The 24334-nt window shown below is 37.0% G+C and overlaps 3 protein-coding genes and 1 long non-coding RNA gene across 7 annotated transcripts; 3 read left to right on the top strand and 1 right to left on the bottom strand.

Annotated features, from left to right (window-relative positions):
* Nucleotides 1-335: 335 nt before the first annotated feature.
* On the top strand, nt 336-5174 carry LOC140795914 (uncharacterized). Of its 2 annotated transcripts, none has more exons than XM_073148736.1 (6): nt 336-704; nt 1124-1273; nt 1675-1933; nt 2207-2425; nt 3913-4055; nt 4700-5174. In XM_073148736.1, the coding sequence occupies exons 1-6, from the start codon at nt 426-428 to the stop codon at nt 4997-4999; spliced, it is 1350 nt and encodes a 449-aa protein (XP_073004837.1). In that variant the 5' UTR covers nt 336-425; the 3' UTR covers nt 5000-5174. The 2 variants fall into 2 exon arrangements, with proteins under 2 accessions (XP_073004837.1, XP_073004838.1); XM_073148737.1 differs by having other exon boundaries at nt 367-704; nt 4669-4805.
* Nucleotides 5175-5942: 768 nt separating this feature from the next.
* On the bottom strand, nt 5943-12958 carry LOC140796839 (probable galacturonosyltransferase 14). Its single transcript, XM_073149985.1, has 6 exons — nt 12351-12958; nt 9890-9948; nt 9641-9796; nt 8731-9318; nt 7998-8300; nt 5943-6796 (listed from the first exon to the last, which is right to left on the bottom strand). Exons 1-6 carry the CDS (start codon nt 12559-12561, stop codon nt 6509-6511), a joined length of 1605 nt encoding a protein of 534 aa, XP_073006086.1. The 5' UTR covers nt 12562-12958; the 3' UTR covers nt 5943-6508.
* A 1117-nt stretch (nt 12959-14075) lies between these two features.
* On the top strand, nt 14076-15762 carry LOC140796543 (uncharacterized). 2 transcript variants are annotated; one of them, XR_012110464.1, is made up of 3 exons: nt 14076-14476; nt 14550-14674; nt 14785-15762. It is a non-coding gene; the product is annotated as an uncharacterized lncRNA (long non-coding RNA). The 2 variants fall into 2 exon arrangements; XR_012110463.1 differs by having other exon boundaries at nt 14130-14461.
* Nucleotides 15763-18411: 2649 nt separating this feature from the next.
* LOC140796894 (uncharacterized) lies at nt 18412-22278 on the top strand. Of its 2 annotated transcripts, none has more exons than XM_073150062.1 (2): nt 18412-18731; nt 21897-22278. In XM_073150062.1, the coding sequence occupies exon 1, from the start codon at nt 18442-18444 to the stop codon at nt 18721-18723; it is 282 nt and encodes a 93-aa protein (XP_073006163.1). In that variant the 5' UTR covers nt 18412-18441; the 3' UTR covers nt 18724-18731; nt 21897-22278. The 2 variants fall into 2 exon arrangements, with proteins under 2 accessions (XP_073006163.1, XP_073006164.1); XM_073150063.1 differs by having other exon boundaries at nt 18413-18731; nt 21020-22278.
* The last annotated feature ends 2056 nt before the right edge of the window (nt 22279-24334 follow it).

Here is a 24334-nt window from a genome sequence, read left to right as displayed (position 1 = left end):
AGCCCATATCTAGCCTTCGGGCTCATGAATGATAAAAAAAAAACTTTTTCTTTCAATTTTTTGAAAAACACCCTAAAGTTGTTTAAAAAAATGATGAAAAATATAGTTCAATTAAAAATAGTGAAAAAATACACGGTAATCAAAACGAAAAATATAAGAATTATTGTTACTATTTTATAAATTATCTTGTGCTGTCGATGTCATACTGGATTATCTTTTTCAATTTATATTATCCTCTCTTTTTTTTTTCCTCTTCCCTCGTTTTTTCCCCTCCCCAAAATTTCTCAGCTACTACTAGCGGCTTTATAACCCTTTATATTTCTCCACGTGTCCCCGAATCCATCCATGCGTTACACTAAGACACTAAAAATTAGTAATTACTACGACTGCGGTGAGAAGAAAAAAAAAGAAGGCAACGGAGAAGAATGGCAGCAGCCATTGCTTCTGCTTCTCTTCCAAACACTACTCTTTCGTCGAATTTCCTCTCCTTTGGAGCTCTAACCCATCAATCCTCAGGTGGGTTTTGTAAAAGATTCCTTTTTGAGTCGACACCTGGGAGGAGGAGACGGGATTCGATCGGTTTGGTGGTCGCTTCCGCCACTTCAAGCAGTGGAAGAGGTGGTTCTGAGAGATTCTATCTTAATTTCACCGGATTCCCCTTCCCACTTGGACCGTTCCTCGAACGGCGCACAACAAGAACCGAGGTGAGCTTGTTTTGTTAGCGACTTACGTCCGTTTAATTCGTCTTATTTCGTTTAGTTGTTTTAAATTTGCCCTCTGTGTCTGTTGGAATGTTGGTTTTTGAAGATTTGCGAAATGGCGACTTGTATTTTGGGAAAAAAAAACATTGTATTTTTTATAGATTGACATGTCATGCTATTTTTTTTTTTATTTGAGAATGAATTTCCGGTGGAGCGGTGAAATGCGTATTATATTTTATATGGAGATTGTTTGAGAAATGAGTGATGGAAGAAACATTAATGTTAGGAATTAGATATGATTAATTCTCATGAGGTTAAAGTTGAATTCACATTTCCTTTTGGAGCTTCGTACTGAATTAGTTTATTTGACAATGAAGAAACCTTTTTAAATTAATCATGAATTGTTTTGTTCTTTTTATCAGGCCGTGAAAGGTTGTATATGGCTCTTCGAACAAGAGCAGGCATTGGGTTTTAGTAGCGTCTCAACAAACATTCGAATGACCGTCATCAAGCTGAAATCTGGAGGTTTATGGATCCATGCACCAATTGCTCCAACTAAGGAATGCATTCAGGTAGTTGCACGACCCAAGTCTCCTCAAGTCTTATTTATGTATGATTCTTGAGATATCAAGCTAAGTTTAATCTCTATTTCTACTTCAAGGTATTATAGGCTTTGTAGTTGTTGAACAAATGTACATGAATTTACAAGGAAAAAATAATACTACATTGTTTTGATATAATTGCTAGTGTTAGCTATCAACAATGTGTCACTTTGTGTGACAATAAGGGTTGCTATGAGCAGTCTGGTTGTGCAAGTTAGACTCAAGGAAACAACCTCTCCAATAAATGGGTTAAACACTCCTAGGCCCCACATCACCAGGAGCCTCATGCACCAAGGCACCCTATTTTCCTATGGTTCGCAAGATTAGAGACATTCATGTTACTTATTCCATTTTCTTCTGTGGTAACCCAGCTCTTGAAGGAGTTAGATGCTCCTGTGGAATACATTGTCCTACCAACTTTTGCATATGAACATAAGATCTTTGTGGGGCCATTTTCAAGGAAGTTCCCAAAAGCCAAAATCTGGGTGGCCCCAAGGCAATGGAGTTGGCCAATCAATTTGCCACTTGAGTTCTTTGGAATTTTCCGTGCCAAAGCTTTAGGAGATGAGGATGATTCTACCCCTTGGGCTGATGAGATAGAACAGAAGGTCCTTAGCTCACCAGAAGTTGGTATAATCCTCATTTTTTCCTCTTGCTTTATCTTCTTCTGCATTTCAAATCCCTCCTTTAAGTCATTTTGCTCTAACAAGCCGTGTATGAGGACAGACCTTAATATTGCTTTTCTTTATTATGTTTCTGTTGTTGTTAGTGTTGTTGGATTGACCTTCATACTCTATACAAAAACACTGCATTGATGCATTGCTAAAATCTAGCTACTATTTGATGGATGGATATTGCTATGTAGGATTTAGCTTTATAATCATGTGGTTTCACTTCTTTCAGGAATTGGGCCTTATGTCGAGGTAGCTTTCTATCATAAGCGTTCACGAACATTGCTGGTAACAGATGCCGTAATCTTTGTTCCAAGGCAGCCACCAGATTGCATTAGCAAGGAGTCATTGTTGGCATCTGCTAAGAATGGGTTGGCAGTGAAACTTCTTAGCAAAGGAAAGCAAGTTGTTGAGGAACCTGTCGTGGACAATAAGTTTAACCGTCAGAAAGGTACTGCCTTCTTTTGGTGTGTGTGTGTGTGTGTTATTAGCTTGGTGGTATAAAGATGTTATCTCTATTTTGCTTCTCTAATAAAAAGGAGGAAGGAGTTATAGGAGTATATACAGAGCAAGTTCGGCACTTTGCTTTTTTCCACCTTGTTACAAATGATCCTCCAAGATACAACTTTGTAGGGAGGTTTTCCTCTTATGCAGAAGGAAGATAAATGTGATTTTAAATTTGATTGGAGAACATTAAAGACATTAAGGATGTAGAGTTTGTTTGATTACATTTTCTTTTTATTTTTTGATTTAAATGTAATTGCTTTCATTGAGATGAATAATTAAGATGACACAAACTATATTACTTTCACATGATTCATTCTATTTTGTATTTTTGTTGTTATATCTTATATATTTATTTTCGTCTATGAGTATGCATGAAGACACCTATGCTTCTCTTCAAATTAGCTTTGAGATAAGCTCTACTGCTTTCATTTACTCATTCTGCTCTGAAGAACACCAAAATAATTGATATATATATATATATATATATATGCTCTTAGTATCAATTTATTGTAGGCTGGAAGAGTTTGACCAGATTTCTGAAACAAGATCTGAACTCTTCCTGGTTAATAGTTACAGTCTTACAGATAGACGGTTCGATATTCAGGAATATGGTGATGGAAGGCACAACCTAGGCTATAATGTTGCTACGTAACTGGCTTGTGAGTCAAATTTTGGACATTTGAGATATTTTATGCCCTATTGCAAAAGAATTGTGGTATTCTCCACAAAGCTTCCTTTTCAAATCCTTGCAATAGTTCCTCTTGTATGACAGTGCCCAGGGTTTAATGCTTAGTATTAATCAAAGATTCAAAGACTCAAATACTCAGATTCTTGGAAATTTTTGTTTCTTACAAATGTCTGTTTTTGTGTTAGAATGTGCCACTTGTTATACTTATTAGCATAACCCATCTTTCTTGGCCCTATAGTTTGCAACTTTGTTTTTGTATCATTTCACACTTTGTGTAATGTTTAACTGCAATCATTATGGCAATTCTTAGAACCTGCTAACCTGCCATATGGGCCTCAAGGAAGGCTCTACTTTCACTTGAATTCACTCCTATCAGAAACATGACAGCAATATGTGGAAGTCGATATCAGGCGATTACTGATTATAGAATTTGGTCAAATATCACCATGAGGCCTCTTATATTGAGACATGACTTAGAGCAGACTTTTAATCTAAATGAAGATGTCTTGGATGATGATTATGAGGATGACTTCTTCCCATTCTCATGGAGCATTCCATCTCATTGATTTTTTCATTCTTTACATATACTGCAGTCGTGGAGCATTCTGTCTCATTGATTTTTTTTTATTCTTTACATATATTGCAGTGTAATTATGCTGCTCAATTTGTCCCCAGTTTTTTCAGTAACAAATCTTTCATTCTTTGTCTGTTATGGGTAAATCTCATCTTTTCTCATCATATAGGGTGGGAGAGAATGGTCCTGCAAATCTTGTTTCTAGGACCTTCGAATCTTCTGGAACCCAATGCAAGCTTTGCACAGATGTCACAGAAGTTGATAGTTTCTCCAATTGTCAAGACATTAGTTTTCAGCAAGGTTCCAGAAAAGGTATGCGATTAAGCATGAATATAAGGCCTTCTAATCTCTAGCTTATTTCCTAACTGCGAAGTTTTGGTTCATTACTCATTAATGACTCTGTGAGTGGTTTCTACAAACATTCTTTTTGAGTCAAAATTACTAAATGTTAACAATGAGCATCATTTAGAGAGTGAAAAAATTTATATATGGATACGGTACATTCAGGGCTGGTATGTGCATGGAAGAAAGTGTACGTAAGAGAGAATGTTTTCAGTCTTAGATAATGATGCTTCCAAGTTCCAACATAGTGTTTGCATCTTCTTATGCAATGTCCTTAGCTGGGCTTGACTCTTGAGCATGTTCCCCTGGTGATCCTGGCATAAAATTTATGATAAAGTTTCTTTTTGATAAAGATACAGGTGTATGCAATTTTTTTTATAGACATATCCTTGAGTTCTAGCATCTGTAGCAAACCAACCTTTGCAATGCATGCATACTCTCTTTGCATAATAGGTATTGACCTTTAGTGACATGTAGTCCAGTTGCCATCTTTATCTCTTCTCTAGTTCTATATAATGCTAGCAGTGACATTCTTGTCAATATTTAATGGCCATATGTTTGATCTATAGACATGCAATTCCAGGTGTAACTCCTGTCATATGTAAAAAATTCAGGTTAGGGATTGGGTTGATAGCATTGCCGCAGACTGGCGATTTAAGCGGATAATTCCTGCCCATTTTGCTGCACCTATAAATGCAGGCAGGTCGGATTTCTTGGCAGCTTTTGCTTTTCTTGACGAACTGCTTGGCGAGCGCTTTGTGACAAAGCCTTCGCTGTCTCTTCTCTTCGCTTCCATTATGGGGAGGGCAGCCAGTTACTTTCCCCCGGATGATATGAAGACCTTATCATCGCTCGACGAGTTCTTGGTCTCAGTAGGGGCTGTTAAGAAAACTGTTTCAGGACGAAAGAAGTGAGAGGAGGATGGATTTTGTACAGTCCAGTGTTCTATTTGAGCTCCCTGTAACTATAAAGACATTAGTCATAGACTTGTCACTCAGGTACATTTCTTACTTGAATCAAGGCAAAGAATGTATATTGATAGAACTATGTCCTCTGTTTTAGTTTGGTTTTATATAGTTGATTTTTTCATTTGCTTGCTTATGAGGTCATTTATAAAGAACAAAGTTGCAGATGATGAATCATGGTAATTCCATTTAATATTGATGTGATGATATGTGATGCTGAAGAATAATGCAACATGCATCATTAGACTGATTAGCAAAAAATTCAAAACAAGGAGATCTTGGGCAATATCTTATATCCTGCTTAGGATATTTTCCACTATGGGATTTCCTTTCAGGATGCAATTTAGCAGTTTAGGGCAAGCAGGACAGGCCACTTATTGGATTGACCTTCACCTAGACAGTCCATAACAGGGAAAATTCTCTGATTTACTCATTACTGGTCTGATAATGTGACTATGTGATCTAGAAGTACACAATCATGCCCAACTTTGTCTTTGGTGAAGCTAGTATATGTCATTCCTGTCATACATGAACAAATTAACACACCCAATTTGGAATTCTTTGCTTTACGTTTGAGAAAATATACTATTTCTAGTTGTTGCGGCTTACCTTGATATTAACCAGGATATTTTCCAAGTTTAATGAAAGAAAAGACAAACAAAAGAAAAGATAAAGACTAGCACAAATTTTTCCACAAACTACGCTTGGCAATTCCAAAGTAGCTTCTCATCATCCACTCTTCTGGGCCCTAACATTCCAGTCTTGAATGTTGGATATAAGGAGTGAAGTACTTCAACTATTTGAATGCAGAGATAATTTCCATATGTATCAAATATAAACTTGTGAGGCGAAATCTTGACCTTGCACAATTTTGTGAATAGCAAAGGAAAAATTATCTGCACATTCCATCATCTTATTATGAATAATGATAAATATCCGAGAGTTCCCCATAAATTAATTGGGGTTCATAACACAATAATCTTGTCGTCTAAATCAAATAATGGATTCTGAATAGGTAAAATGTAACAAATTATCAAACATAAAAAAGAACAGATGAACAAAAAATGGTGTAACAGCATCTATGAATGCCTTGGAAAACAAAATATCCAACTTGCTCCCAGAGAGTAGATCGTGTATTATGCTGCGCTCTTTATGGCTACGTGGGCAGCATCATTTATGCCAAGTAGGCATATTATACCCCTCTAGAAGACATTGAGAACTACCCTAGTTATATAGAAATCCATTCACTATGATACAAAATGGAAGAAAGAATCTTTAATGCAACTAGGAATGTGTTAAAGGATGGGCTGGCTACGGAGTAGCAAGTGTTGAAGGCATTGATCACGAGACCAGTTTCTTGATATCCACAATAACTGACCCCCATTGAGCTGCAAAGAAATGAACCCTCCATCTTCCTTGTAAGTTTCATCTTTTCTTATTTTCCCTCTCAGTGGTCTATTAATGAGACTCCAAGATATGACAGTTCCTAACAAAGTCATTTGAGTAATTCACATATCTGGTCCAAAATGGCTGGAGATGCTTGTATCCAATCTCCAGCCATGGTTTGCATTGGCCATTGTAATGGATCACAGCAGCTTTGCGTACGCTATCAAGGTCCGTCTTTTCCTGATAGCCCAATCCTAACATGTGCCAAGATGGATCAATAGCATGAACATGCCCTCTGAAAGCTATAAGTGCTGGAGGCAATGTGCCAAGCTTCCAGAGAGAGAGATTTGACTTCAGATTCTACAACAAGGAAAAAGAGAGAAGGATTAGCAAGGTAGCAATTAACCAGGCTTTAGAATACATCAAGAATATTTAGGTTTGTATGTTACTGTCTTTGCTCCTCACAATATCTATGACTGTTACACTACATGAGCAGTGTACAAGAAGTGAGAAAAACATATTATACAGAGGTGGACCACCAAACTGCTGAATTTCCAGTAGTATTCAAGTTTCATCTAAATGAGCAAATGGATTGACCAATACTTAAACAGACCAGACTGGGGGAAGTGTATTTAAGAAGAGAAGTGAGGAAGCAGCGCAAATTCTAGGTCATGGAATAGCTTATTGGAAATTTTCATACAGTGATGCACTCATAATTTGATTTCCTTTTCATCAGTAAACTTAGATAATAAATGTATTGGACATTAGAAGACCAACTTCCCTTTCCTTGCCAAAAGGATCTTCGAAGCCACCAATGTTCCTCGAAGAGAGATCTAACTTTTGCATCTCAAAAGAATTAAAAGAACTAAAGCTTAAATTTATATATAATCAGATTAAATATGTTACAGAATTAGGAGTGGGTGGATGAACATAAGAATTTTAGGGTTCTATGTGATCATTACTGCCTTAGCGATTTCCAGAGTGTATTTGTAAGAACAAGGCCCTGTATTTTGTTTATATCAAAATATTGAAAAGCAAAAGGGCAATATAGCTATCAAGAAAGTGGTTAAAGAAAGCATTTGACATTGGAAATGGAGCTTCAGAGGTGTCTAACAAACTAACAAATGACCGCTTTTTATATTTTGCTTTTAGGAAGTTTAGATAAGTAAACGCAACAAAACATGAAACAAGAAAATCAAGTCCATGCATATACAAGAAAAGCAGCAAGTGAAGATTTTTCTTAGATTCTTACTCAACTCCACAATTTTCTAAGTATGTGATTGGAAACAATATCTTAAAAAACTAGCAGCTGAATACAGAATGGTGGTGAGCTATCCAAAGATTGCAATACTAGAGATTAATACTAAAGACTGTCACTGAGTTGAGCGGAGTTCTATTCGCTATACTTGAATTATTTGATAAATTACAGAAGATTACAACTTCTTTCCAGTAATTATGTTGGCCAAGGGAATAGAATAAAATGTTTTGCATTTTCTAAAAGGAAAGGTTCAAGTATAATAGGAAAAACATGAATAAAAATAGTGTACATATTGAATTTTACCTCTTTCACCCAGTAATGATAAGTTTCTTGAATGCTCGTCTTCCTCCACGCATTTAAGTCAAAGATATTCATCCCGTATGCCCATGCACACTCTTCAGGGTCCAAATTATTGGCTATGAGAGGGTGTGAGAAGTTAAAATATGTCCTGAAGCGCTTAGACATTACCCATCGATCTTCACCTTTGCAAGTTTCAACAGCTCCATTTACTTTACCAAAAAGATCGATATCCCATAATGGTGACAAGTCACGTTGAATTACAACATCATCATCAAGAAAGACCACCTTGTTGAGGTTTGGAAATAGCTGCTTGCACATGTTATGAGTAAGCTTAAGTAGGTCTTAGCAAAATGAGGCAGGTTCAAGGAAAGAGAAAAAAGAATACATTTTAAACCAGTGGAGTATGATGTATCTGGATGAAAGCCCTGACTCACATTATTATCAAATATTCAAGATTCTTAACTTTGCTAAGGTTAAATTATTTGGCAATAATGCTCATGATTAGCTCAAGAAAAAGTTCTTAATTTAACTTTTGGGGAATATTTCTTGTTGTTAATCCAGATTTCAGAAAAATTAAAATAAATAAATGGTGCATGCATACTCTTGTTGCAAAAGCTGTCATCTTTACTCACACTCTAACTTCTCTTGGCAGGTTCTCTAACCTACTAGTATGCAATCATTTTGTCATCTTTTCCCACCCAGTAAGAAGATTCTCATAATGCATAATATATCTTACCTCAGGCAGGTATATACGGAGATGATTGAGCAGAGATATGTATTTCGGACTCCTGGCCTGCAGTTTTGAAGCAAAAACTCTTGGGTTGTCACTGGCATTGGCCCCTGCAATATGATTTCCATGATAGTGATTTCTGACACCATGGTGACTTTCTATTGCTTCAAGAACAGGTACATTTTCTCTTGTCAACCAATCAAACTGGTGGACTCCTCTCACTTCAACAATGGCAGGGGAAATAGGATTCAAAGCAAACCATGAATGCATACCAGGATATGTCTTCTTGTCAGTGATGACATGAAAGATTACCTTTTCAGGTTTTAAAGAAGATCTCACAGCTGATGTGACCACAACAGAGGCTGCGAGGATGTTATCAGTGGCTAAAATAAAATGGTGGTACGAGTTATCTGAAAGAAGAGGCAGCATCTCAGGAGATGGCAATTGTTTTCTTGCATGAGCATTGGATGAATATTCATCAGTCAAACTCAAGGAAAGACAATAAATTCCTTTGGGAATAGCAGTTGCTGCAAAATGTTTGTTCAACTGTTCTGCCAGTCTTGATTTCTTCACCTCCCTATCCATATTTTCCATCTGCATTATTGAAATTGCAACTCAGAGAAAGACAGAGAGAAGCTTCAAAACAACTATTATATCAGAAGCAGTTATAACCTTTTATATCAATAGAACCTTAAAGCTTTGCTTATCTCTTATGAGAACACTCTAAGCACAAAGCATGGTTGACAACTTAGCAGAACTTCTTTTACATGATTCCCATACAGCTAATCAGAACAAAGGAGATTGTTCAACATTGAAGTAACTCAGGGAAGCAAGTTTATTCAGTTAATCCCAATTTTAGCAGATATAATAATCCAATGAAACACTGCATTGACAACAAAAATAAAAATTAGCATACCATTGCCTTCAGAACTAGAGCAAATGTCTTTGCATTGTAGCGGTTCTTCTTCATATCAGAGAGAAACTCATTAAAAGATTCTGGCACCTTCATATCAACTGGAACTTCCTCGGAATTTACTTGATCAAGCATCTTATACAACTCCCTGACAATCCTCTGTACAAGTACAATTAGGTGATCCAAAATAAGATAGCAAATTATGTTCTTCACACTAATATCATGAATCAATAGTAAAGAGCAGAATAATACCATTGAGTCATCACCACGGCCTCCAAGAAACCTAGGGCCCAGCCGTCTTCCCAAACAATCTGAAACAAACATAAAGGTGTTGATGACAAAAGGATTTTACCAACAGATGGTGCAACGGCACTATATCTTGAATGAGAAGAAACATCACCCTTGAAAATCTAACCACGCATACAAATATCTAATAAAACTAAAAGGAGACAATATCAAGATCATCACACTAAATCAAACTATAAAAGCCCCTTAAAACGTTCAAGTTACACAATGTAGAAGAACAGTCATTTGAAATGGCATTTCATGCATATACACACACAATTCTACAGCAGGGAGAGGAGAAAGAGTCGAGCTAGTATCCCCTCAGTAGGACCTACAGATAAACATATATGATGAAAATCCAAAATGAAAGTCATTAAATTAGACAACAACATTTAAAGCCTAATATATATAAGACAATGTTTTAAGAATTCTTACGGATACATGAAGGCCATAAGATACTGTTGTTTGATAATAAAATGTTTATCCTATTTAGATTTCAAAGACACCAATCTGCATGAAAATTCTAAGAAGATCTGATCAAGATCAATAGGCTCAATTATTAACTAGTTTCTCATACACATTATGGTGGTATGATCTGTGCATTTCCAGTTATTAGCTGGTTCTTCCTTCCTCCCTGGACCTCCAGAACACATCAGTATTTGTATATTTGGTATTGGAGATGGTGTACATCTATTTTAAATTTTTAATAATGTTGATCACAATCTTTTGTGAAGCATTGTTTCCTTACATGGTTCTCGTCATGATTTTTCTTATTTCATATAATCATGATATTTCTGGTTTCTTTTTATTTTACAACAAGAGAGGATGAGTTTAGTATGCCACAATGCCCCAATGGTGCTTTGCAAGTTGTATTTAGAAGTGCAACATATTTAACTCCTTTAATTTTTCTGAAATTATTTTAATGCTAGAGTTTTCTTCATCACTTCAATTTTACACACACTTCTAGCCTGAAATGGCTGACTCTCTCATGCAGATCTCATCTGCAGTATTGTTTAAGCAGAAAACAGAGTCACCAGTAAGCTATTCTAGAACCATAACAACCGTGCTTGCTACATGACATAAGTTTCTAACATTTGGAATATAAACATGGACTCACTAAAGAGTAGATAATTTTTTTTTTAAAAAAAAAAGCTTAATGATTTTCATCCTAATTTACAGGCACTGGCACGAGTATTGAATTTAGGGACCTAGTTGAAGTATCCGTTGAAATATTGAAGCAAAAACTGAAAATGACAAGACAGGATGACAAATAGCTGAGTTAAACCATTCAACAAAGCAGGCCAGTAGCCAATCTTAGCGCACCACCTGGCATGTACTCTTACTATGTGATTAACAGGAAAAGGTCAAGCTGCTGCTTAGCAGTTAAATCATGTAAGTCATTACACAGAAGAAACGGAAACAAATACATATTCATTAAATTACATAACGCTATAGAGATCAGACGAAAAGTTTCCATAATAATGATGACAAGAAAGTCATAACACCAACCATAATCCAGCTTGATAAATAACTAACCAAAAAGGGTACCAGTATAAATTTCAAAAGAAAGGAACTCAAAACAAAATTGTCTTAAGTGGTAGGTCACTTGTCTCCATCCTTAGTGAAAGATGTAATTACTGAGGCAAACATAATAAATAAGAAGAAGAATGGAAAGATGAATACAATGTAATAATTGTCTGTAATTAAAATTTGGGAGGTCTTTGGATCGAATGAAAATATTGAAAAATGTGAAATCTTGCCAGAAAGTGAAAGTTAAACGATCCAATAAAGCTGTGAGTCGTAGATGAACATGAATGATCTAATAAATCTAAAATTTGGTTCCAGCTAAATTTACCAAAATATCATCAAGAAAAAGGCTAGAGAAAGGAAAGGTACAATACGCATGCTCAGAAACCATAGCTGGACAAAGAAACAGCGTATGCTACAAATAAGACCAAAAGTACAACAACTGAAATCCCAAGTAAGCCCCATCATACAAGCAGGTGGACACAGAGAAATGTAAGCCAATGCTAAATCAGGCAATTCAGATAACAAATCGAAAACCTGGCATACTCCCTCACAGAATAGATCGATACCGCAATCAAAAGTGGCACAAATCCCAACTACGACTATTGCAATCCGAAATAGGAATAACCCAACGACAAGGAAGTCCAGTGTAACAAATCAGACCCAAATTAGATGAGAAGGGGTAACTTCAGCTCAAACCTAGAGATTCAGATAACGAAACAACCAAATTGAACCAAAAAACAGCAAAGCACCCCAAACCCAGATCAGCGCACCAAATTACCCATCAATTTAAGAATTACGATCAACAACCGTCAAATACTCCAAAAACGAATGCAGAAACAACCACATCCTCCCAAATCTAGCCTAAACGAAATCAACTAACTCCAGATCCGAAATTTACCGAGAGAGGAGCAGTTATTCACACCCTCAAGGGTGATCACAGCCATTAGTATGAAGACAAAGGGTAGAATGCAAGCAAGGATGACGATGGTGTGGACGAGGGTCCTATGGGAGCTGTGGCGAGCTGCGGCTTTAAGCTTCATCAAGTCGAAAACCCCATTGCTGCTCGAGATCGTGATGCTTCTCATGCTCGGCGATAACCGGATCTGCATCGTCGAACGCGGCCGCGCCACGTCGTCGTCCTCGTGGCGAAGTCTGGAGACGACCCAATGATGATCCTAAGCATAACTCATGCGAAGGAACGAAGAAGAGCTCGGCGAGATCAATAGGCGGGCACACGAAAGATAGGATCTTTCCGTATTCTCCGGTCCGGCATTAGATTCCCGAGGTGCGTTTTGATTGAAAGCCTAGAAATCGGACGAAAGATCTCATCTCTGGACTGGGGAAGGCGAAGAGATTGGGTTTGTTTTCGCTTCCTCAATCGGTTTCCGACTGGGGCAAGGAAGAGAATAGATTGGAGGAAATATATTTGTGAGATTTCCAGATAAATTTGGTGCTCTTTTTCCTTTTTATTTCTCTCTCTCTCTCTCTCTCTCGCAGTCAAACCGTGTATTGGGATTGAGAGGGGAAAGAGAAATGAAAGGAGAGAGAGAGAGATGATTTACCTAAGTACAGAGAAGGATTAATTTTAGATCGTCTGTAGCTCCAGTTGCAGGAACTCGCTCCAATTAAATACTGTTCAGCTTCTTATTGGTTTGAGGAGTTTAACCAATCAAATACTGCCACGAATTTCAGCTAATTGCCCCACTCATGGCTGCAAAATGCAAATGGTATGCTCTATTATTAAGGAATGGAGGAGTTGAGGTGGAGTAATTTAAGGGATGTTTGCAAGATTGGACCTCAAGATGATTTGCCCAAGAACAAGATAGGGCTTATTTTAAAGGGTACCTAACTAAGCCTATAATGTCAATAGAGAATTTGGTATTTCGTATATGATACATTATATATATATATATATATATAATTTTATCTTTTCTTGCAGGTAGGTAGGATGTTCTCTTAGTGTTGGGGAACAATAACTATTTATAGAAGAGTTACCATGAAACTTATTTACCAGACTAGGTGACCAAGAAAAATTCTTTTACCAAACTTATGTCTGGGAGCTATGTCAGCTGACCATTTTCTTTAATGAGAAAAAAAAACATTGATATTTTAAGCGTTTATCTCACAAATTAAACTTTTTAAGACCATTTTTTTGTTATATCATAAGAGTAATTGTGCTATATACAATGGATTTTGTTAGTTTTTCCAAGTGAAATAAAATATGCTTTAAAAAACAGATAAATAAATAAAATTGGTGGTGATATTTGCAATATAGAAAACCATTTTATTTATTTTTATTTATAGATGACCCAACTTTTTTTTCTTTCTATTTCAGATCCCAATTAAGCATAGATTAATACTATAAATCTATTTACACATGAAAATAATATCTACAAAATCTCGGAGTTTTTCCTTCTTCTTTTTTTGCAAATCTTTAGGTTATTTGAGAAATAGGTAATTTTTCAAATAAAAAAACAAAATAAAAACTAGTTTCAATCTATTATTGTAAAAAATTTGAAAATTCACCAAATTCTTTAATAAGTTTGAAAAATTATGAAACAATTTAATGTGAGACCCAAGTTGTCGAGTGTGGTTTAGTGGTTTACTTCTACAGTTCTACCTCATAAGGCTTATGACAAGCAGTAGAAGAAGAACCCTTCTACTACTATAGAGATCCAAGTCGATGAGACAAATTAAGCAAGCCCATGGCGACATCGTCACCAGCGATCTGGGACAGGACAGCTTTGCTCTCAGCCTTCTCATGGCATTCTGCTCTAACCCAACCAATGGAAGCCTCGCCCATCCCCAACTCCTCTTCAACCACATAGTGGACCCATCTCTCTGCATCCGAAATACCATGATCAAGGCCTTCTTGGTCAACAAACTCTATGAGAAACCAATAAAAATCTACTCAAACGTGTTGCTTGATGGCCTTTCCCCGGATAATTACACCCTTCCTTACATTCTAGAAGCTTGCGCAAACGTCGGAGACTTCCGAACTAGAGGGGGGTGCGTGCCCATGTGGTAAAGCTTGGATTTTGCTTTGATTTATGTGTGGGTAATATGTTGATCCTTATGTATATGAATTGTGGTGTAGCAAGGTATGCGAGGAAGATGTTTGATGGAATTCCCCAACGAAATGAGTCGTCTTGGACTGTTACAAATGCTCTTTGACGAAGCGCCAAGCAAGAATAAGAGGATTTGGGGGCCCATGATTTCTGGGTATGTAGAAACAATTGCTTTAAGGAAGCTCTTTTGATGTTTCAACTAATGCAAACCGAACTTGGGATATGGATTCATCAATATTTGAATCATGTTGGTTTGCTTTTTAGTGTTCAGGTGCAGACTACTCTTTAAAAAGACATGTATGAGAAATGCAGGAATTTGGATGTTGCTAGAAAGATATAAAATTGTATACCTCAGAAGGATACGGTTTGTTGGAATGTAATGATTTTAGGATTTGTTGTGCATGGCGATGGACAAGGGGGCACTTGAGCTGTTGTATCGCATGCAGAGAAGGGTGGAAATCGGATGAAGCCACGTTTATTACAGTATTGACTGCTTGTAGTCATTAAGGTATGGTGGAAGAAGGCATTATGTTGTTCAATAACATGAGGACCCTGTATTGCATTGAGCCTATGGGTGTCTTGTTGACTTCCTTTGTCGATCTGGGTATTTTGAAGGGGCCAACGAAATCATCACAAAGATGCCAAATTTAGTTAGTCCCTCTAATAGAGCAATAGCTTGGAAATCCCTACTGAGTTCTTGTTGGAACCAGGGAAAGACTCGATTAACTGAAGTTGCAGCTGACCATCTCTTTCAATTGGAGGTCCATAGCGGAGTCTATATTCTGCTCTTCAATACTTATGAGAATCTTGGAAAACATGACGATGCCAGGAGCCTGAGGAAGAGTATGAATGATAGAGGGGTGCCTAAAGCACCAGGCTGCAGCTCCATAGAGGTCGCTGGGTGTGTTCATGAGTTTGTTGCAGGCAAGCAGATTCTCCCTCAGAGGGAAAAAATTATAAACTACTGGAGGGAATGAATTATCTGCTGGCACAACCAGATTTATGAAGGTTAAATTTGATTTTGGGAGACCAATAACTGATGCTTGACTAATCTACTTCCAATCTTTTAGGATTGTTCATGGTTGTCTTTGTACCCATACCCTGTATTATCACTATGTACCATAAATGTAAAGCTTATCAATAACTTATTGTCTTCTTCCTTTTTTTTTGTTGTAAACTTGTAATAGGTAATAAATAGAAAGGATTCATTTAAATAAGAAATGGTAATTTACCACGCTCAAATATTCTTGGTTGTTAAGTAAATTTGTTATGCCAATTTCGATTTTTTTTTCTTATTTCAGAGTGAATATATTATATGTACTAATGTACATGTACATATTTTTTTGCGTGTGATAGTCTTCCCTTTTCTGATTTCTAACTTGTTGCTCATGTTTTCTGTCATGTTACCTGTGCACATCCTTATAGAAGTAGTTTGAGTGGACTTGGATTCTGTCACTAGAATCTCATATGTAAACTGTTTGAAATTGTAAGGTAATTATTTTTGTGGTTGAAAAGTGTGCATGTCATGGTGAGTCGATTCTCTTTACCTCAATCATTCTTCATTGTTATTCACATGAGGAGACTTTTACTACGAGCTATGCCACCCATTACTTATGAGGGAAATCAAATTACCTTTGGGGATAGTGATGTTGATTTAGTGTCCTCTTTTAGGTGTTAATGAACATGTTTTACAGTTCATGCAGTTGAATTAAGATGCTCAAGATGATTCTGCACTACTGACCAATTGTCCTATTTCTTTTAGTAAAAGTACTTAGATAGATAGTATCCACTAGTTGTTTCTCTAAACCGCCATTAAAGCATTGTTTCTTGTAATAGTGATTCCTTGCTTGGCATGCTTACTGTGGCATTAAAGAAAATTATATTATATCAGCAATGAAAGTTATCAGAAGCAGAAACTACTGACTCAGAAAAAATAACAGTCAATAAATCTGAACTTCAAACACTTTGCTTATGAGAATCTTTGAAAAATTATGACTGCGGTGGTAGATTGTCCAGTAGATTGCACTGCGGCTGCAGGACAGCAGGATCTATTTGCACTAACCATTATCCATAAAGTGTTGATAGTGAAATAATGCACATGCTCTTGTTTGAACTGTCTCTGTCCATGGAAGGCCCAAAGCGATATGCTATCACTGACAAATAAAATTGCACAGGTATGTCGGTGTGTGTGCTACCTCCATAGTCCAGATTTCTTCTATATTTACTTTCGATAATATGTATACATATAGTTTTGATAATATGTTTTCTATTGTACTAAGTATAAATCAGCAGAAGAAGAGATGAAACGGCAACGCAACAATAACATAAGAATGAGAAGCCCCTGTGCTTTTCACATAGATGCTGGAACCTGACTACATTGGAGATTTGCACCACTTGATAGGTCAACTATTGCTTTCAGTTTCTATTGATGTGCATGTAAACAGCAATAACATTTATAAGGGAGAAGTCCCTATCATTTCTTGCTCTTTTGGGTCACTACAATTTGTGGGCTTCTCTCCTCTCTGTTCCACTAGTTAACATATGGAATGGTGATGAATTTCTGTCATGAACTAAGGCCACAAAAGGTTTGTGTTTGCACCAACTGGAAGCTACTTATAATTTATGTTCTTAGTGATTGACCCAAAATTGTGCATTTGTTCTTCTTGTTTTTGTCTTTGCGAGATTGGTGGCAGTCATTCTTACAGTTGTAACCTAAGTTACAGCAGTAGATCTGGGGGCAAGGTCAAGATAGAGATAAAAGGCTAGATCGCATGGAGGCAAAGCTGGAAAAGAGTTGCTTTAATAGCATGGACATAGAAGGCTCCCTTGCAAGAGTGGAAGCAGCAGACTCTTTGCTTTATACTGTCCCTATCTACTTTCACAGCTCAAAGGACACAAGGGCAATTTTTATTGAATAAAATTTTCGAAAGCGATTCTTTTCGATGTACGTACGTGGCACCACGTAGATTAGAATTTATCTAGTCATGTAAATAAATTTGTAACTCAATTATCTGGTATAATGCTTTGATATGCACACCTACAATGACTCTTAGCAACAAGGCTTGACAAATGAAGCTGTTGGGAACCATTGGGGCCGTAAATATTAAGGTTAATCTTATGCAAGCTTCTTTAGATAACAAGTCCTCTCAAACAAAAAAGGAAAGGATACAATGATTATAGCTCAACGAAAGATGGTTTAGTGCTATTTCGGTCGAACTTATAAAGATACTCTAGAAGTTGTTCATACTTAAATTGGTTACTTCAAGTCAACCTTATCGAATTCACACCACAAAAAAAAAAAAAAAATCGGTGTGCTTTTGGCGATCGATCGACGATCGACTCGGGTTAGCAAATGCGTATATTACTCATCTATTAAAGAGGTGAAATTTCTAAACATGAACATGATATATTTATTAAATGTGTTACATAAATTATAAAAAAATTATATAATGATGCAAACTATTTGAACTTATATAAGTTATTCGAATTATAAGTGAATTTATTTATATTTATATACAGAATTTTGTTCTCTTATAAATGAGTTGTTCAGATGATAAATAGATTATTCATGTCATAATTTAATTATCGTGTCATAAAAAGATTGGTAGATCGAATTATAAACGAGTTAAATACTAATGTAACACTATTAACAATCGAGTTTGGCAGGTCAACTCATCTATGACCTGAAACTTTCTTTTTTATTTAATACCCGAGCTGAACTTAGATGGATAGGCTTGGGCTCGGCCTTTTGGGCCTGCCCGGAAAATGGGCACCTCAGCCCAGGCCACGAAAAATATTGGTTCGGATCTGGATCCGCAGGCTCAATGCGCATCCGTTCTACTCGTGTTTGGGCAATAAAATCTGGGTCACTCTCTCTCACCGTCTCACGGGAGGAGTTCAGACTCGAGAAGTCACGGCAACATGGCAAGTGCGGCGTCGTCTCCCTCGCGAGGGGAAGTGCTCGCTTTGTTCCGCTCCCTTCTCCGCACCGTATCCAAGTTCTCTGACTACAACGTGAGGGAGTACGCCAAGAGGAGGACGGTCGATGGATTCCGCGAGAATCGAGAGCTCTCCGCTCCCAGCGCGATTGCTTCGGTTTTCGCCAATGGCAAGTCTCAGCTCGAGGTCGCGGAGAGGCAGGCGGTGGTCTACTCCCTCTACGCGCCCAAGGTCAAGAACGTCATGGAGATCAAAAGCGCCTGAGTGGAAAGGTGAGGAGAATTTTTTTTTCTTTAGTTGCGTTCATTGAATTTTGGTTATTTTGCCTTTTTTTTGTTATGTAAAGTTTTGATCTTGGGATATAGGTCTCTCTGTTTATGGTGAGATATCATTCTTTTTCTGAGAACTCGATAAATTAGATTGTTTAGACAAATTTGAAAAAGAAAAGGTAAAGATATTTCTGTTTTGGTTTGTTAGGTTTTTGTGATTCTGATGTAGGTTTGTTGAACTTTTGCATCTGATGATTAAAAATTTTGATTTTGGGAGATGGGTTTGTGACTTTATGGTTAAATTTACTCTATTCTTAATTTCTTATAAACATTTAATTTAGTTAGATGTCTAAGACAAAATTGATTTGTTGTAGAAATAGGGCAGATCCATATACTGTTTGGCAAATTATCTGGATTATATGTGTAAGAAGCTTCTCTTTTAGTATGTATAGTAACTTGGCAATATCATGCTAGGAGAGTTAAGAAGTTCTTGTCAAAGAGTAATATTATTCTCTCTTATTAATTTGATTGTGTTCTACTTGGATTTTGGGTTTATAGGTGCCATATTTGTCATTGTTTTTGCTTCATACATATTCTTCCAAGTCTAAAATAATTCAGAGATCTTCAGTTAGAACATATCTAAATTTTCTACTATGATGTGTGAGTTATGTGGAGGATGCGGTGATAAGTAAATATGTATCTGATGGAATTAGAGATTGCTAGATCACTGTAGAAATGCTTACAAGATGTTATCCAGAGGGAGATGAGGTTGAAAGAGCATGTATGGATAGAACTAGGCTAAGCAGTTATGATTATATTTGATCAGATGAGAATGTTGATCTTGATCCTTTGGGAGGATTGATGAGCTATTGACACATATTTCAGGTTTAATAGATTTTTAATGGTTCAATTAGATAGAGCTTGTAATTATTAATCTTTTCTGCATGATCAATATCAGAATCATTTATTGTGCCCTAATGAAAGAAACTGTTTCATAAATGATTATGCTGGGTCTTGCTGTTTATATCTACTTTGTCACCATTAGTCTTGGGTTATCTGAAGTTTGAAGAGCTTTCAAACCAGGGAAACTATTGATGGACAATGAGAAGTACTTGGAACTTTTCCATTGGCATGACATGCCAATTTCAGTGAAAAATAATGCCTAAAACATGCTCATTTATGGAGATGTCATCACCAATAATTTATCTTTTAAGGCAATTTACTAGACAGTGTATGATCAGGCAGAGGTTTCTAGACATGGCTTTATCTTAGTTGGTAAATGGTCTTCGTCTACATGTTACTTTTGCACAGATAAGGTGAAAATGGAGGACTTAGCAAATTGTTGTGATAGCACCTTGAAACTTGATGCAGCATTTATCCTGTGTTGATTTTCTCAACTAAAGATGTTCATTCCTTTCTACAAAGCCTATTTACAGCAATGTACATCAACTTCTTAATCATTTTGTTAGGATGATGATATTGGTTCTTGTTTTAGAAATAGTTGCACAACATAATTACTAAGGAAGTTTCAATAGAAGCAAGTCTCAATTATGCAAAAGCAAGGGAAATACAGTTCAACCTTTAGTCAGGCTTATTTTGTTCAAGGTTACCACAAGCAGAATGAATCCCACATATGTTGCAAGTTTTCTTTTCATAAGATCAAATTTCACCAAAGAGTAATAGAGTTGCTTGATAGAAATACTATTGTATTTCTGTAATTAATGGAAATTAGTCGGCAAGGAAGACAACATTTATTCTAGGAATTTGGGTGGTTGGAATATGATGCTACAGTAGGAGAGGGACTTGTAGTTATGAAGGGAAAAAGAGCTCTTCAAGACAGCATAAATGGAAGTTCTGCAATAAAGATGTTGAAAAATTGTGATGGCAGCTCTTTGCTAGAACTCAAAAGGTTTAATAGATATGGTCTTCTGCCTTTGCTTGGTGCAATGGAGCCTTCATATTATATATTATGTCATCTACTTTCTTTCTTGGCTTGGGTAAGGTAGTAGGCTGCATAATTTTATGTAAGATGGACGTGTATCGTAAAGAAATTTAGATCATAATGATGGTGACAATACTTTCTTTCTTCAAGTTTATTAGATACTCTTTATAAAATGGGAAAATTGTATGTGCCTATCTAGAGATGCAAATTGGATACTCTTTAGAACTAAGCAACCTCTCTCCATTTTATGAGGCTTTCACCTAGTAATAAGTTATGAGTGCAGGTAAATTCTGTAGGATGCTTTTCATATACTAAAAGGTCTCTTTTGGTTCTTTGACATTCTTGCAAGAAAATTTACTGGAGGGAATGCTGGACAGTGAAGAATGGGAATCAGCTTTAATCAAACAGATTTGGAACAGAGTGCAGTTATTTCTGGATAACTTGATTTTTACTTCTTCTTTTCTTTTGTTAGCAAAGCTGATATTTAACTTTGATCTATAATATCGTTGGAATTGGAAGTGCCACTGCATGAAAGTAGTCAGCAAACTTATTTGTTAATTCTTACTAAGGTTGGCAAAATCCACCACCATGATCTGTTATCATATTGGGGCTTGACTGTTCAGCAGACCTGACCCATCCTGTTTAGCAGGTCCGTACGTTTTCAACCAATAACTCAAAAGATATATCTCTCTATGTTGCCCCCAACAACTTCAACAGTATCTGGCCTTTGCTAAAATAGTAAAATTTAGTTGCTTTCACACATGACCTGCTGATATACACCAACCAGACTGTTAAACAAGTTGAATATGGGTCAGTAACAAAAAGTAACAGCTGCTGGGCCCTGGCAATCTTGGTCAAGTTGACTCAGATCTACTGTCAATCTGTCCCTGCAATTCTCTTTTACATCTTGGTGTTGTAACTCGTGCATATCAAGTCCAAAAATATTGAAACTACACTTTGGAAACGGATACTAAATGCTTCTCTACGTGAACTTCATTACTTGCAGCATATTTAATATCCAGGCAGTGAGTCAACAAGATAAAGGTGTGGTATCTTCACACTTGCAAATCACAATAAACATTTCGAATTAGTTAGTCATTGCTGGGCTTTTTCCCTTAGTTTTTGTATATAATCATGTGATGTAATCTGCAACTTTTTTAATCATTTCTTTTGGCGCAGCATGTGTATTAGACAATCTTATAACAACCATTTTTTGGTTTTGGCAGGTTCCCTTTTGGGATGTGCTGTGTTCTTCAATCATAAGAAAGTAAAAGATGCTTCAGATATCAGACTTAAGGAGTTCCTCTGACCTTATCAATGAAACAAACAGTATCTCTGGCTGATGAACCTGGCAAAGTAGTACTCTTGTTTCACTTATCTTTGGTGTAAATTAGGAACATTATTATAATGTACTGTGTCATGAGACTTGTAATTGTGGCCTATGAATGCAAAGCAAAACATTCAAAATTCCGGTATTGGTCCCATAAGTTTGGTGTCTAACATCAAATGAAGGCCAAAGCAGCAGCTTCCATCAAGTGGTTTGTGACTGTGTGCTGGAATTTGATTGTCAATATGTATGCCATCAAAATAAACCTCCAGATTCTACCAGCTTCAGTATTCTTTTGCCATTTAATATCTCTCTCTATCAATGTGATGATCTTTGTCGAAAAGTCAATGTTTCTTTAACAATCCTTAGTGAATTTGTTAGAAAAAGCATTCTCATCATCTCAAATTTTCACTACCAATTAAGTCTAGGAATAATTCAGCAAGTCACCATGAAAAAGAAAAACTTTCAAAATTGTTGAAGCCAAGAGAGGCATAAACAGTTAAGCACATTAAATTCCGAAGCGAACAAACACATGAATGCATTTGATAGCGGTTGGAAAAGATGTCATCATGCAGGCAGAGTCCTTCTCCACCAGAAAAAGTGGTGCATTGAGTTCCCCCAGCTCTCCTCCAATTTAATGAACTCATGAGCTCCTCTCGAACCCAAACAAAAAGAATAGCAAAAGAGAGAAAAATAGAGTTCAACACAACAAGAAATTATATGGAAAAAAGAACATATACTTTAGATTGAAGCAAACATCCTCCATTGTAAATCCTTTCCCCTACACTCCAAGAAACAAACACATCAAGACGTGGAAAGAAAGAACAAGAAAGGATGGAATGCCAACCAAACAAACTCAAGAGAAAAGCCAACTGCAGAGGCCGCGTGGGCCCGCTCAGTTGTGAAGTGGGTTGGGCCCAGTGGGCACGAGCCTCTTCGCCACGCCGTACCTCGGGTCGATCTCGTCGCCGCGCTGGTCGTCCGCCGGCGGCGGTAGGGGTACGCCCCTTGGCAGGTGCAGGCACCAAGAAGGTGGCTGGCGGCGGCGGTGGCGGTAGTGGTGGTGGTGGTAGTGGTCGCCGTGGCAGACGTGGGCCCAGAAGGCCTCGTCTTGCGACGCCTTTAAGCCCCAACAAGCCGATGAGGAGGCCCAGAGGAGGAGGGAGAGCAAGATAAGAGCTCGGAGGAGGGTTGAGCAAGAAGAGCTCTTCATGTTTCTCTCACGTTTGAAGATCATTAGGAGGGAGAGAGAGTGAGTGAGGTCGTTTGAAGAGCTCTGAGAGAGAGAGAGAGAGAGAGAGAGAGAGAGAGAGAGAGGGTGGTGGGATTTAAACGCAGTGGCAAGAGACCCATGAAGGGGTTGAGTGTTTGTATAAATGGGGGAGAGAGAGAGACCCAAGAAAAGCACGTGTATGACGCCTTGACTATATAAAAAATAGCTACATTTTTTCAAAGAAATTAGAATTTAGGAGTTTAGCTATCATCTCCCAAATCAACCAGTTGAGAGATTGCCCTGCTCATATTAGTTGTCTAATCCGCAACACATTTATATTTTCTATAATTTTTTTTATCATTCACAAGCCCGAAGGCTAGATATTGATTAGAAAAAGGCCGACCCTCCTTAGATACAAATGCACTTAAGCCCCACTAAGCTTTTAGTTCCCTAGTCTAGGCTTCAAGTCATATGCTTCGCCGAACAATTGCTCCAAATTAAATGCTATCAAAACCTGCTCTAAGCCGTCGCACTGTCGAATTATTCTTTCAAGCTAACTGCACTGTCGAGTCATCAACCGAATCAAGTAAAGCCACCAAACCACCAAATAATTTTTCTACAATATTATTTAGAGTTGAAGTCAAATCCATGACCTCCTTAGTCCTAGAGATTATATTTTCTATAATCACCAAAAAAAATTAGATTCGTAAAATAGACCACATTGGTTGGGAGTGGATAATAAGAATTGTCTACATACCCGGTCTGGCCACTTGGCATGCTCATAGGACCGCTCTTTCTTTTACTCCTCCTTTTTAAGAAAAAATATAAGGTTACTCTTATTTTCACATATCCTTTTGATTAAGGGTGTCTATGTATTTTTGTGTGCTAAATTACTAAAGGCCCTCTAAATAATAATAATTCTCACCAAATTATAGAAAAACAAAAGTATTACTCCCTCCCCTTCTGATTAATAGAGGAGTGTGTTCCCCTTCTCATTAAAGGTGGAGTGTGTGCTAAATTATTAAAGGTTGGTTGGTGGAACAACTGTGTTTTAATATCCACTCAAACTGAATGGATGTCAAAATGAATTACATTTTATTTTCCAAAATGATGTAAAGACTCTC

Source organism: Typha latifolia, chromosome 10, assembly GCF_019914945.1.
Source record: "Typha latifolia isolate L0001 chromosome 10, TyphaL0001v2, whole genome shotgun sequence".
NCBI classification, from domain to species: Eukaryota; Viridiplantae; Streptophyta; class Magnoliopsida; order Poales; family Typhaceae; genus Typha; species Typha latifolia.
The sequence above is the reverse complement of the archived record's forward strand: the minus strand, read 5'-3'. Positions and strand labels throughout refer to the sequence as shown.